The 14,310-nt window shown below is 38.4% G+C and overlaps 1 protein-coding gene and 1 long non-coding RNA gene across 2 annotated transcripts; one reads left to right on the top strand and one right to left on the bottom strand.

The window, feature by feature from the left end:
- The first annotated feature begins 3,539 nt into the window (after positions 1-3,539).
- LOC114178993 (L-ascorbate oxidase homolog) lies at positions 3,540-7,542 on the top strand. The gene is made up of 2 exons (XM_028065169.1): positions 3,540-3,591; positions 5,764-7,542. Exons 1-2 carry the CDS (start codon positions 3,540-3,542, stop codon positions 7,353-7,355), a joined length of 1,644 nt encoding a protein of 547 aa, XP_027920970.1. The 3' UTR covers positions 7,356-7,542.
- On the bottom strand, positions 4,295-5,038 carry LOC114178994. The gene is made up of 2 exons (XR_003603417.1): positions 4,722-5,038; positions 4,295-4,492 (listed from the first exon to the last, which is right to left on the bottom strand). It is a non-coding gene; the product is annotated as an uncharacterized LOC114178994 (long non-coding RNA).
- Positions 7,543-14,310: the final 6,768 nt, after the last annotated feature.

The raw sequence follows: 14,310 nt of genomic DNA, 5'->3' as shown, positions 1-14,310 counted from the left end.
ATGATATTTTGTTTGATAAATTTTAATAAATAACCATCTTTGATAAAAAAAAATTAAATTATTATTTTAGTTTTTAATTTTCATAAAAAAATAAAAATTATTCTATTTAATAATTTTATAAAAAAAGTTATAAAAAATCATTTTTGAAATTCGATACGAAACCTTAATTACAATAAAACATGCCATCTCTATCACCTTTTTATTGCTGGCTTTATATATCCCCTATTCCTAAAACATATATCCATTGAACCTACCCTTAACCTTTTTCCAAGTGATCCTAACCATCTATTCATTGTGCATGTTGCTTTCATCTCACTTTTCATTTAACCACATATAAACAACTAGAAAACTGTTATCTTCTTACACAAAAATGAAAGTTCAAAATACTCATTTTTTCTTACATGAAAGATTAATTAATCAGTTCATTCCCACTGATTAAATAAATTAACTTATATGTTCGTTGATGAAATGAGTCAAAACATCATTGTTTTTATCTCATTCATAGGAAATGCCAATATTGAGAATAAAAAGATGGGTTCCACTACTACTACCAATTTCTAAGAAAAGTACTATATATATTACACAGTTTGTTTTTGCATAGCTTCACTGAATTAATAAAGCTTAAAATAGGAAAAATTGGATCCTCTTGCAAACTCTTTTAAAAGAAAAAATTATTTTAACATGCTTTTACCCTCATTTAACACGCATATTCTTATTGTTTCATTAATAAATACGATGTCAAATGAGTAAAGGTGTTTCCATCTGCCGTGTCCTTTTTTAAAATAAATGCTTGCAGAGAATTGTGGAGATAACTTCAATCATTGAGTGCTTGAATTTTTATACTACAATTTAATCTTATCAATTTAGTACAGATTTGCAAAACTTTGAAATCCTATTCAAAATGTTGAATCTATGCTACCTCTCTTCTAAAATGGCATTATCATGGTTGGAGTTAAAGCGAGAGATCTAAATTCAGTTGTATTTGATGTTGTGACATCCTTTTTTCTTTGTCATTCCGTGACATTGGCATCAATGTTTCTATGTTCACATTTAAATAAGATTCTGTAATTGTCCCTAGTTTATATCTCCTTTTTCAATCATATAAACAAGTTCATAACTTGTGTTTATTTGATATGACACTCTACATAAAGAGTGTAAAGAGATTTGTTTGATGAAAAGAATAATTAACATGAAATATTAAATTATTGTTGTTAATTAAGGAATCTTGGTATACTTTTTGTTCTATTGGTACTATGATTCTTACTCTTGTAATTTAATATTGTTGTAGGATTACAATGCAAAGCTATCAGATTTTGGGTTGGCAAAAGACGGTCTCGAAGGAGATGACCCCCACGTTTCAACCAGAGTAATGGGCACACATGGATAAGCAACCTCAGAATATGTGATGACAGGTAACTTGATTAATTTTCAATGCCAACTAATCCACTTTTGTAGTACCAATTAAGTACATTAATTACTGGTTTTGTACCTTAAAAAGTGGAACTATTAGCTGTTTATGTGAATGTGTTTGTTTGGTTTTTTTAGGTCACTTGACAGCAATGAGTGATGTGTATAGTTTTGGGGTAGTGTTGTTGCAGTTGCTGACAGGGAGAAGGTCAGTGGACAAGAACCGTCCTCCAAGGGAACAGAACCTAGTGGAGTGGGCAAGGCCAGTGCTGAATGATTCAAGGAAAATGAGTAGGATAATGGACCCTAGACTTGAAGGGCAGTATTCTGAAATGGGGACCAAAAAAACAGCTGTATTGGGTTACCAATGTCTTAGCCATAGACCTAGGAGTAGACCCTCCATGAGCACAGTGGTTAAGACCCTTGAGCCACTTCAGGATTTTGATGACATTCCAATAGGAACATTTGTTTACACTGCTCCACAAGATCATAACAACGAAGTGCAGAACAATGCAAAGGATCAGCTTGAAACAAACTACCTTACCAAACTACCTTACCAAGCGAAGAGTAAATTGTTTTATCGTAATTTCATCCGCTAATTTCATCTATAATCTAGATGAACTGTTTTACCAAACACGTCATAACAGTCATAACAATAATTATAATAATAAGATGTAATAAAAATGATTATTATATTGAAATGATGCTTTTAAAATCACAATAGTTTTGAACCAAATAAGGTAATTACCTTGTATTTCCCTCTCAAATATCATTCGTGATCTGGTAACCACTGCTTGGAAGTTTTATACATATACATACCAATTTGTAGACAGTTGGTTTTTAATAACCAGAATCAAGTCTGGTTCCCTGGTTTGTCCTGGGCTTCCTGGATTATGTATTTTAGTTTGAGATTGGATATCTTCTGCTATTGGTTTTCAATATGTTTTATGCAGATATAGTTTCTTTTTACTTTGTTTTTCTGTTTTTTTTTCTTTTAAAGTTTTAGTACACAAATTAAGAAATGTAGAAGGTATTCTTGTTTATATTAACATTATTTTTTGCTTCCTAATATGTTCTTTATATCTTTGAGTTAAAATCAAAAGTATCCCTCTGCTATTTTTCTCTCATTAAAGAAATTAGTGAAGACAAGGAAGGAATTACTATTGTTTAGAACCTTTTGTAATTATTGCTGTTTTGAACATTTTGGTGGTAGATATATGAAGAGAACCTTTCTCCCAAAAGGATAGGAATTGATGTATGTGTTTTGCCTGCTAAATTGGAAACTATTTTGAATTATTCTCTATAAAAATTACTTCAAGCAAAAATGTCGTAAAGTAGAGCGGGCATGTTAGACATGAAAAGCTATTACTAGCTCTGTATCTGGCAGCATAAACTTCAAAATGTTAGCTCCTTGGGTATATATCAGTCTATTCCTTTGTGGTAATTATTTTTCGCTAAAATTTATTGTGTAGGGAGGGATAACTTACATTTCTAAGTGTTTTGTTTGTGTATGCATTATTTTTATTCAGTAGTATGACTTGTTCGTCTTATCAATTGTTCTCAATAAAATTGGTTGTCATGTAGGGACTATTGCCAAAGGTGCAGCTCTATTGCATCAAGAAGGGGCAAGGGAAGTCTATGCATGCACTACGCATGCTGTTTTCAGGTATAATAGCTGCTATACAAATCAGTTATTTTTACTTATGATTTGTTACAAAACACTTCTATGGTAGCATTCTGTGGTGAATCTGCAACAAGGGCCAATTATCAACAAATTGTTTTCCTTGAGGTTTTAATTGAGTTCTATGTTTCATTATTTTGGCACATACAGGGGAAAAGAAACCGGTGGACGCAAGCTGTTTTAAAAATCCCCTACATACAGAAAACCTACGTACTAATGGAAATGTGATTAGATTTGTAGAAAAAGAAGTTTCTTCTATTAACACAAAAGAATTCAAATTATTCAAGGACTTTCGAGAGGCATGGACTCTCCAACAACAATCTGAGTTTCCCCTCATCACCGGATAAAATCTCCCACTCAATCCCTTTAATTATGAGGCAACATTCCTTACTTTTCCAATTTTCCCAGTCCCAATTTACAAACTATTTATTCTATTATGGGGGTACCTATCATGGTACTACTTGTTTTGTTGTTGCTGTTGCGCCTTACGCAATTTGCATTGTGTATTTCCTTTGAATTTCAAAGCCAGGAAGTGTTACACCGTTGGTTTCTCATTTGATGATTTACTGATCTAAGCGACCTAGAAATCTTTAAGTATTTGGGTATTTCTAGGGTGGAGGGAACAACCTTAATCAGCTTTCTCTTGTCCAACGTGGCCTATATTTTATCATAAAAGAATGGATGGTAGAAACATGGATTACTTCTGCTGAGGAAGTTACAATACTCAGTCAACCTTCCTAATGATTTTTCTTTATATTTTTTCCCTATACACACCTTCCTTTAGCATAAGTGACTGTCTGGGTAGACTAGAAAGCTGTAAAAGTATCTACTTATCTTGCATTGCAATCTACTACAGACAATGATGGAAAAAGTGGGGAGGCATGTTGCAAAAGTTTTTTAGCTACACACAATTTTATCATGTTTGATACTCTTTCATAGAAGACAAAATATTTTCTTTGAAAGCTACTATGCAAATCCTTAATAATCAATTACGATTGGAGATGAAAAAATAGTTGAACAAAGAAGTGACAAAGCAGAACAAACTTTTTCAGTTTTCTCCATGTTCGTGAATGTTGTGATGAAAACAAACTCATGCGTATAGCAAAGAAATCACAAAATTTGCTCACAGTTTAGCAACTGAGTAAAGAATCATAAAAAAACATATATGAAAGGTTGAGTAGCAGAAAAAGAAGTTGAAGATGATGATAGTTAGAAAATAAAAATGAACAGACATCATCTGTGATATATATATTCAATGCAAAACAAAGACCGAAACTAAAAACTAAAGAAAGTACACTGAAAGAGGAAAAAACCTAATATGAAAAGAGGAGCATGAAAATTGAACACACGATTACTTGTCAGTGGCAAATCTGAACGCTAATTGCAATGGCTATGTAACGGTTGCTTGACAGTGGCAAAATCGCATGTAGTGACAAAATCAAAAAGAGAAATGAAATTAGGGCAAAATCGAAAGAATAAAAATCAAACGTAGTAGCAAATGAAATGAAAACGAAACCGAAATTGAAACGCTGGAAGACGAAATCGGGAGATCGAAGGAGAAAAATTGAAAGACGAAATAGGGAGATGAAGTATGAAAACGAAATAGGAAGCAAGGGAGAGCAATCTTCGTTACCTTAAGCGGTGGTGGAGGAAGTTTTCATGAGACAGTGAAGAAGAAAAATGGAAAAGGATGTGTAGCGATGGTGGAGGACAATAGAGAGTGGAGAACGATCTTCTCCTCTGAGAAACGACCAAGCGACAAAGGAAAGCACTGCACCTCCTGAGACAGTGAAGAAGTGAGGAAGAACGATGGAAAAGATGTGCACGGCGGTGGAGGACGGTGGAGAGTGGAGGAAGACGGTGGAGAGCGGAGAACTATCTTCTTCTTTGAAACACCTTCGAAACACAACTACGACAAAGGAAGCACCACACCGAGACACTAATGTTTTAAAAAACCTGTACGTAGTTAACCGATGTTTTTAAAACCTCCGTATATTATATTTTATTAGAGGTTATTATAACCTAATTAATTAATCCCTTCTAAAATTAAATATTTTTGTAATGTTTATTGTCTTTTATCTCCATTTCGACATCCTCCACTTCGTTCTTTCATGTTATAATAGATATTAAATTAATACTTTAAATACAAATAATCATGGGTTCATATTATAAAAAACAATAATAAATAAATAAATAATATTTTGTGAAGTTATGGTACAGATGTATTCGAAAGAATTACCAGCTAAATTGATTGGTAATCGATGTATAACTATTATCCTTTAATTAAAAGAGGTTTAGTTGAATTAAAAAAATTCCATATTTGAAGAGTTAATTAAATTACATTTTGGTATTAGAAATGAAAGTTTTTTATAGATAAAATTTCCGAGAGAAGGGGGAATGGGAAACCAAAATGGCAAAGATATATATGGAAAGAAAAACCGAAATGAAGGGATGGTTGAGAGAGAAGTTCGGAGAAAAGAGAGTAGAGATGGTTGGAGGTAGGGGTTATAAAAGGGGGAGGTGGAGGGGAAGATGAAAGCAAGAAGCCAATAACAATCCTTCTTCTTCCAATAATACAAAGGAAGGAGATAGGAAAGGGTTGAATAAAAAAAGAAAAAAAAAAATGGGAAGGGTATCAAGTTTGGTGATTGGTTTGATGGCATGCCTGATGGCAGCATCAGTGCATGGGGAAGACCCTTACGTCTTCTACACCTGGAACGTCACCTACGGCACTGTTGCACCATTGGGTGTGGAACAACAGGGCATCCTCATCAACGGCCTGTTCCCAGGGCCAGAAATCAACTGCACCAGCAACAACAACATTGTCGTAAACGTCTTTAACTTCCTCGACGAGCCCCTCCTCTTCACCTGGAACGGTATCCAACACAGGAAGAACTCATGGCAAGATGGCACCTTGGGAGCCCAATGCCCCATCCTCCCAGGTACCAACTACACCTACCACTTCCAAGTTAAGGACCAGATCGGCAGCTACTTCTACTACCCCTCCATCGGCATGCACCGCGCCGTCGGAGGCTTCGGTGGTTTGAGGATCTACAGCCGCCTTTTGATCCCAGTGCCTTATGCTGACCCCGCCGACGAGTTCTGGGTCCTCATCGGTGACTGGTACGGCAAGACCCACCAGACCCTTAGGCAATTCTTGGACAGTGGACGTAGCATTGGCAGGCCCAGCGGAGTCCATATCAACGGCAAGAACGGTGGTCTTGAGCCCGCTTACACCATGGAGCCCGGCAAGACTTACAAATACAGAATCTGCAATGTGGGGACCAAGAACTCCCTCAACTTCAGAATCCAAGGCCATCCCTTGAAGCTCGTCGAGATGGAAGGCTCACACGTTGTTCAGAACATCTACAACTCCCTCGACGTTCACGTTGGACAGTGCTTCTCTGTCCTCGTAACCGCCGACCAGGAGCCCAAGGACTACTACATGGTCGCCTCCACTCGCTTCACCAAGAAGACCCTCGGCGCCACCCGCATCATCCGTTACTCCAACGGTGTCGCTCCCGCCTCCCCTGAGCTTCCCCCATCACCCGAAGGCTGGGCTTGGTCTCTCAATCAGTTCCGCTCCTTCCGTTGGAACCTAACCGCTAGCGCCGCCAGGCCCAACCCTCAGGGCTCTTACCACTACGGCCAGATCAATATCACTCGCACCATCAAGCTCGTTAACACCCTCAGCAGGTCTGGTGGAAAACTCCGCTACGGACTCAATGGTGTCTCCCACCTTGACAACGAAACCCCATTCAAACTTGCTGAGTACTACGGTGTAAGCGACAAGGTTTTCCAGTACAACCTCATCTCCGACGACCCCAATTCTCTCATCGGCGACCTCACCCTTGCTTCTAACGTCATCACCGCCAACTTCCGTGACTTCATCGAAGTCATCTTCGAGAACCCCACAAAGGTTCCCCAGTCTTACAACTTGGATGGCTACTCTTTCTTTGCCGTCGCCATTGAGCCAGGGAAGTGGTCACCGGAGAAGAGGAAGAACTACAATCTTCTGGATGCTGTGAGCAGACACACCATTCAGGTGTTCCCCAAGTCCTGGGCTGCTATCATGTTGACATTCGACAACGCTGGTATGTGGAACTTGAGGTCGGAGCTTGGCGAGAATCGTTACCTTGGACAGCAGTTGTACGTTAGTGTTTTGTCTCCAAACAGGTCCCTCAGGGATGAGTACAACCTTCCAGATACCCAGCTTCTTTGCGGCATAGTCAAGGATATGCCTAAGCCACCACCTTACTCTTCCTAAACTTGGTTTCTTCTTCAATCAGAGCCACCTCGTCGATCGCTTCAACACTTCATCATCACACTCTCCGATCGATCCACGACATATTCCTTCATTAATTAATTAGCTCTTGTAGTTAATTAATTTCTATCTTTGTGGTCACTGATGTATCAACCCTTTCCTATAATTTGAAATCAATTATATATATTCACACTCCTTCGTTCTATATCAATCACTCTCTCTACCTACTTTTAAATAACCAAAACAAATAAATCTACATTATACTGCTATATAATATTTCACAAATAAATTTAACTTATCTAAAATTAACGAGAAAAATCACTATAAAAGGATAACCCAACATGTTAGTATCGATCGATAGACTCACATTTTATACTTTAATAGAAAATATGTACTTTTTTATTAATGTCTTTTATTAATTACTTCAAATTCATTGTGTTAATTTTATCCATTAAGTAATAACATTATTAAAAGAATTTGATTTCTACGCTTACTACAACACAAAGTTACCAATGTGCCATTAATTTATGGGATGACAACCAGATATCAACTCTTTAAGCAATATTGTCTAAAAACCAAGAACAAACTATCCCTCTAGTTGTTACATTGATAGTTCTGGTCCCAAAAAATATAGGGCTCCTACCTACATGATTTGTAGGAAGACATGTTAGTGTGGCAAAATATCAGCAACTAATTCCTACTTTTTCGCTGGATATTAAATCCCTTCCTTTAGGAATGAACTAACCACCTTGGCCCAAATCTCGCTCGGCCCAAATCCTGTCTGGCCCACATCATACTTGGTCCAAATCATGCTTGGTCCAAATCCTACTCGTCACCTCGGCCCAAATGCTCGTCACCTCGACCACCTCGACCCAAATGCTCGTCACCTCGGCCACCTCGACCCAAATGCTCATCACCTCGAACTCTGACTGAAGCTCGTTGTTTTATGATAAATATTTATCAAGTCAGAATCCAAATGAGCATGTTGAGGTCGGCCATTCCCTGGACGGTACACCGTCCTCCAACCTTGAGTCCTCGGCTTGGTGGGATGAAAGGTTGTCATAAACTGTTAACATATTCTAGTATAGGACAAGTAAATATATAACATGATAAAGCTGAGGTCGGTCCGAGGGAGACCTCGACATAAGATAAGTAAAATGATGAAGCTGAGGTCGGCTTGAGGGAGAGCTCAACATATGAGGTCGGCCCAAGGGAGACCTCGACATAAGATAAGTAAAATGATCAAGCTGAGGTCGGCCTGAGGGAGAACTCAACATATGAGGTCGGCCCGAGGGAGACCTCGACATAAGATAAGTAAAATGATCAAGCTGAGGTTGGCCTGAGGGAGACCTCAACATATGAGGTCGGTCCGAGGAAGACCTCGACATAAGATAAGTAAAATGATCAAGTTGGGGTCAGCCTGAGGGAGGCCTCAACGTATGAGGTCGGTCCAAGGGAGACCTCGAAATAAGACAAGTAATATATAAATTGATCTGGCTGAGGTCGGCCTTAGGGAGACCTCAACATAACATAAGTAAAATGATCAACCTAAGGTTGGCCCAAGGGAGACCTCGACATAAAAATGACTAAGTTGTGGTCGGCCTGAGGGAGACTTCAGCATAAGACAAGTAATATATAAATTGATCTAGCTGAGATCAGCCTTAGGGAGACCTCAGCATAACACAAGTAAAATGATCAACCTGAGGTCGGTCCAAGGGAGACCTCAACATAAAAATGATTAAGTCTGTTAGATCTGACCGTGGTGGTGAGTACTATGGCATATATGATGGATCAGGTGAACAGCGTCTAGGACCTTTTGCCAGGTACCTAGAGGAGTGTGGAATTGTCCCACATTACACCATGTCGGGATCACCCAGTATGAATGCTGTAGCTGAGAGACGAAATCAGACTCTTAAGGATATGGTAAGGAGTATGATTTGTCATTCCACCTTACTAGAGTCACTCTGGGGAGAGGCACTAAAGACGACAACTTATATTCTAAACAGAGTACCAACTAAAGCAGCTACCTGATGAAGGATTATCTTGTTCCTTTTTAAGATTATTGAATATGGTGTGAGTTGATTAAGAAAGCTAAGTGAAATCCCCACTGGACATTACACCAGTGCAGGAAGGGCCTTTGGCAGCGGTTGTTTATCATATTCTGCACCGGTTCGGGAACCGAAGCATATTGGGGCGAGGCCAAAAGAGCACTGCTTTTGGCCTCGGTTAAGAACCGAAGCCATAGAGTGCCTTTCTGCCTCGGTTCAGAGGAACTCGAGGCCATAGAGCCCACCTTTTGGCCTCGGTTTTCTCTGCCACCCGAGGCCATATGAGCTTATTTTTTTTTTTTTAAATTCGATACCCTTTTTGGCCTCGGTTTTGGTTGCACCCGAGGCCATATGGGCTTCTTTTTTTTTTTTTTAAATTCGAAACCCTTTTTGGCCTCGGTTTTGGTTGCACCCGAGGCCATATGGGCTTCTTTTTTTTTTTTTTTTTAAATTCGAAACCCTTTTTGGCCTCGGTTTTGGTTGCACCCGAGGCCATATGGGCTTCTTTTTTTTTTTTTTAAATTCGATACCCTTTTTGGCCTCGGTTTTGGTTGCACCCGAGGCCAAAAGTTTGCTTTTTGCTTCGGTTCTGGTATGAACCGAGGCCTAATACGCTTTTTTTTTTTAATGCAGTTTCTGATTTGGTGTTATTTCCACATTTGAACCTGCAAATTTTATTCAGCACCCAGCACAGAATAGACCAGAACAGAATATTTTAAAACACATCTACAATTCAAATTCATTTAAAAGACAATTACAAATCTTTTGTAATCAACGTACATGTTCTAATCAATATTATGGTACATTTCAATTATATATTTGGCACATGCTATCCTACCAAACTTGATGGACTTTGCGGGAATTGCTGCAGGACTCTTGAATGTCTACAAAATAATAGATTAAGTTAAGTTAGTATATAAAAAGGAAATATTGCAAAGTATTCATTTTAATTCAAATATATATTACCGTTTCCCAATTTGTTGTAATACGAGCACGCATAGTGGTTGTCATCCATTGCATTATATAGTAACCGCACTCATATGAGCCGGTTTGTCTATTACACTACATTATATTAACAACGTTACAATTAATTAATGAAGAAAATCAAGCAAACAATCATGAAGATATGGATAGAAATATCAAACCTGGAGAGAACAACATACAAACAGTTGACACACGGACATCTGAACTTCACCTCATGATCACTTCTCCCCTCATAACGTTGCGCAAATTTTATAAATTCTTCTACTCCATTCTCATACTCAGCGCTAATACGTGGTAAATTAATCCAATCTCGATCCATACTGAAATTGCGTGAACAATTTCAGTAATCTTTGAATCAATGCTCACGTCGTAATCAAGGTATGACCCTATCCCATTTAAGAAGATTCACTTTCCTTATTTTATTGGTACATATTACTTTTAAAATACATATCTTAAATTTCACGAAATTTTGCCAGCATTTCGCATTGGCCTTCAGGATACACAAAATGAAAGTCATTATAAACCACAATCAAATATGCACCCGAAGATCAATACAAAACACAATTGACAAATATTCATGAATTTTAAGATATGTATTTTAAATATATATGCACTAATAAATTACTAGAAAGTGATTAATCTTCTTAAACTGTCCAATCGGACAATTCAAGATTCAATACATTTAAATTATTAGTATTGTATCCCCTTATATCTAATTTTAAAAAAATGTAATTTTTTCAAAATGAAAACTCGGGGACAATACATAATTTACGTATTGAATCTCAAACGGGAAACTAAGGCTAACTCACATAGAAGAAAAACAAACAACATGTTTTAACAAATAATTAATAAAATATATAAAGCAAACAACAAATTGGCATCGTAGGAAAATATTAGAATTAGGAACCTGGGAGCGCGTAAAAAGAGCAGATGACACTGGAAGATGATGCAATTCAACGCGTTCGAAAGCTACAAGAGATAACAAAAAACACAAGAGAAAGTCATAAGTAACAAATAAAAGCAAATACAACAATTTCCTTAACATCATATATTACCTATTTAATTATAGTGTTTTTACAATTCTCTTAAATTAAATTCAGACTTAATGCTCTACGTCTGAAGACACAATGCTCTTAAATTGAGACTCAATCCTTTCACAAAATTAATCAAAACACTCCAAACAATTTCTATCTCAATCCAAATTAACACTCACAATAACTAAAATTTAAAATTAACATACACAAAAACAGAAAATCAAACATACACAAAAACAGAAAATCAAACAAAAACGCGTTGAAAATTTACCTTAAAAAAAACCGCGGCGCGACAATTGCGGCAAAAGAACCAAAATGTTCGCGTGGTGGTGGAGGGACGCCGGAACACTTGCAGAGAGACAGAGAGAGGGACCACTGTCGCAGCAGCGTGGCCGGAGGCGAGACGACACGGCGGCAGGGGGCTGGCATGGATTTCTCGCCGGAAGTCGCGGAGAGAGAACGCGAGACAGCGGCGGCTGGCGTGGATTTCTCGCCGGAAGTCGCGGAGAGAGAACGCGAGACAGCGACGGCTCGCGTGCTCGCGTGCTTGCGTGGTTTTCTCGACGGGGTGGCAGTGGTGGAGGAGCGAAATGGAGGAGGAGCAGCGCGAGATGGTGGCCAGAATTGCAGAGAGAAATGGAGGAGAGAAATTGCAGAGAGAGCTGCGCGCACGAGGAAGAAAGGGGCTGCTGTTATGAGCCCTAATTAAACAATATGGCCTCGGTTCAAATTAGAACCGAGGCATATAACACCTTTTGGCCTCGGGTCCCTACCACCCGAAGCCTAAAACCACTTTTGGCACCGGTTATTGTCCCAACCGAGGCCTATAAGTCAAAACGAGAATGGCATTTTTGAAATTTTGGGCATCCTTTTTGGCTTCGGGCCTTCTTAACCGAGGCCTAATAATGCTTTTGGCTTCGGTTTTTTTACAACCGAGGCCTATAACTGATTTTGGCAGCGCATGGTAGGTGAACCGAGGCATAAAAGTTGCCTATAATTGCAAAATTGCCACCGCACCATTATAGGCTTCGGTTCCTGGCCAACCGAGGCCCATAAGGCGAGGTAGAAATCCAATTCTGCACTAGTGTTAAGATAGCAAGCTATCTAGATGTGAAGGTTCCTTTCACAAAGCTCAAGAGAAGAAGATGATGGATTGATTCAAAACAAAAAGGAAATGGAAAGCACATAAACAATAGAAAACCAAGAACAATTAAAGGAAGAAGAAAACATAAAATGGATAGGAAAGAAATGGTAAAAGTGTGAGAAGCACGCCACTACAAGGCTAGGCTAGAAGCCATGGCAACCTTGAAGATGAGTGGATGTGTGCCACCACTTGCTATGCAAGATAAGACTTAAAAGTATTCACTCCCAAGGGAGGAAACTCTCACAAATGGTTGAGACACAAGGGTGTTTTTACTTCAAAATGTTCAACCCTTTTACATGTCTAGGAGCACCCCTTATATAGAAGAGTTTAGGGGCCTCTAAGCAAATAAAAGATACCTAGGGATGTCTCTACAAAAACCTAACCCTAGCTTCTAGAAACTAGGTCAAATAAGGTTACAAAAAAGAGAGACAAAAGAGCTAACTATGGTGTGTGCAAGGCTAATTTCGTTCTAGCACAAAAGGAGACAAAGAATGTGTCTTATATGTCTCCAAAAAGTGGCCATAGTGTGCTAAAAACAAAGGAGACCAAAGGTACATAGGTACACTTGCTTTATGCCTTTTTCTTTATGCTTTATGCGTTTGCTTTACTCTCTCCTCCACAGCATTTATGCTCCCCAATCACCATGCGTCACCTAGCATTGCTTTCTTACTCCTACCTAATTAACCTACAAAGCAAATAAACTTAGATTAGCATGTTGGCTTAAGTCAAGTCAACTATAGTCAACAAGCCAAACCTAGTCAAAGGTCAACAAGTCAACTAAAGTTGATTTAACTAAGTCAACTTAGTGAATCAAAAATAATAAACACAAATGAAATGGATGAAGGATTAGTGAACTTCCTTTCTAAACATGCTTACTCTTCTTAAGCATGTGACTTCATCCTTGGTTGGGGTCAATCCTTCATCACTACCAAAACACCTTATGAGCTTTGGATTGGGCGAAAGCCTAGTCTAAAGCATTTCCATGTGTGGGGTTGTCCAGCTGAGGCAAGGCCTTATAAGCCAAATGAAAAGAAATTGGACTCCCGAACAGTAAGTAGTTACTTTGTTGGTTATTCTGAGAGATCCAGGGGATATAAATTTTTTGATCCCATATTAAAGACAATTTTTGAGACAGGAACTACTACATTCTTTGAGGATATTGAGTTTGGGGGGAAGAATTAGATTAGGAAATTTGTTTTGGAGGAAGAATCGATAAAAATTCCAGAACCGATTCAAACAGTTACTTTTGATGAAGTAAGTTCGGAACCTCCACATAACATTGCTGATAAACCCCATACTCAAGATGATTTGGTTATTCGTGAAGAACAAACCCAAGATCCTCAACAACCTATGCTTCTTGAGCCAACACCTTTGCGGAGATCCATGAGAGAAAGGAGAAGTGCTATTTCAGATGATTATATTGTATTTCTCCAAGAAAATAAAGATCCTAACAATGGTGTGATGGAAGATGACCCAATCACCGTCCGTCAAGCCATACAGGATCCCAATTTAGAAAAATGGATTGAAGCAATGAGGGAAGAGTATAAATCCATGCAAGACAATAAGGTTTAGGAACTTGTCCCATTACTAGAAGGTGTGAAACCCAATGGTTGTAAATGGTTATTTAAGACCAAACGGGATTCTAACGGTAATGTGGAGAGGTATAAGGCTCGTCTTGTAGCTAAGGAATTTACTCAAAAAAGAAGGGATTGACTTTAAAGAGACTTTTTCTCCAGTTTCATCAAAAG

Source organism: Vigna unguiculata, chromosome 3, assembly GCF_004118075.2.
Source record: "Vigna unguiculata cultivar IT97K-499-35 chromosome 3, ASM411807v1, whole genome shotgun sequence".
NCBI classification, from domain to species: Eukaryota; Viridiplantae; Streptophyta; class Magnoliopsida; order Fabales; family Fabaceae; genus Vigna; species Vigna unguiculata.
The sequence above is the reverse complement of the archived record's forward strand: the minus strand, read 5'-3'. Positions and strand labels throughout refer to the sequence as shown.

Bases quoted from the DNA above. Each gene is read 5' to 3' on its own strand.
- LOC114178993 (XM_028065169.1), top strand. From the start codon at position 3,540: ATGGTACTACTTGTTTTGTTGTTGCTGTTGCGCCTTACGCAATTTGCA. The intron at 3,592-5,763 runs GTATTTCCTTTG...GCCTGATGGCAG, and splicing joins CCTTACGCAATTTGCATTGT to CATCAGTGCATGGGGAAGAC.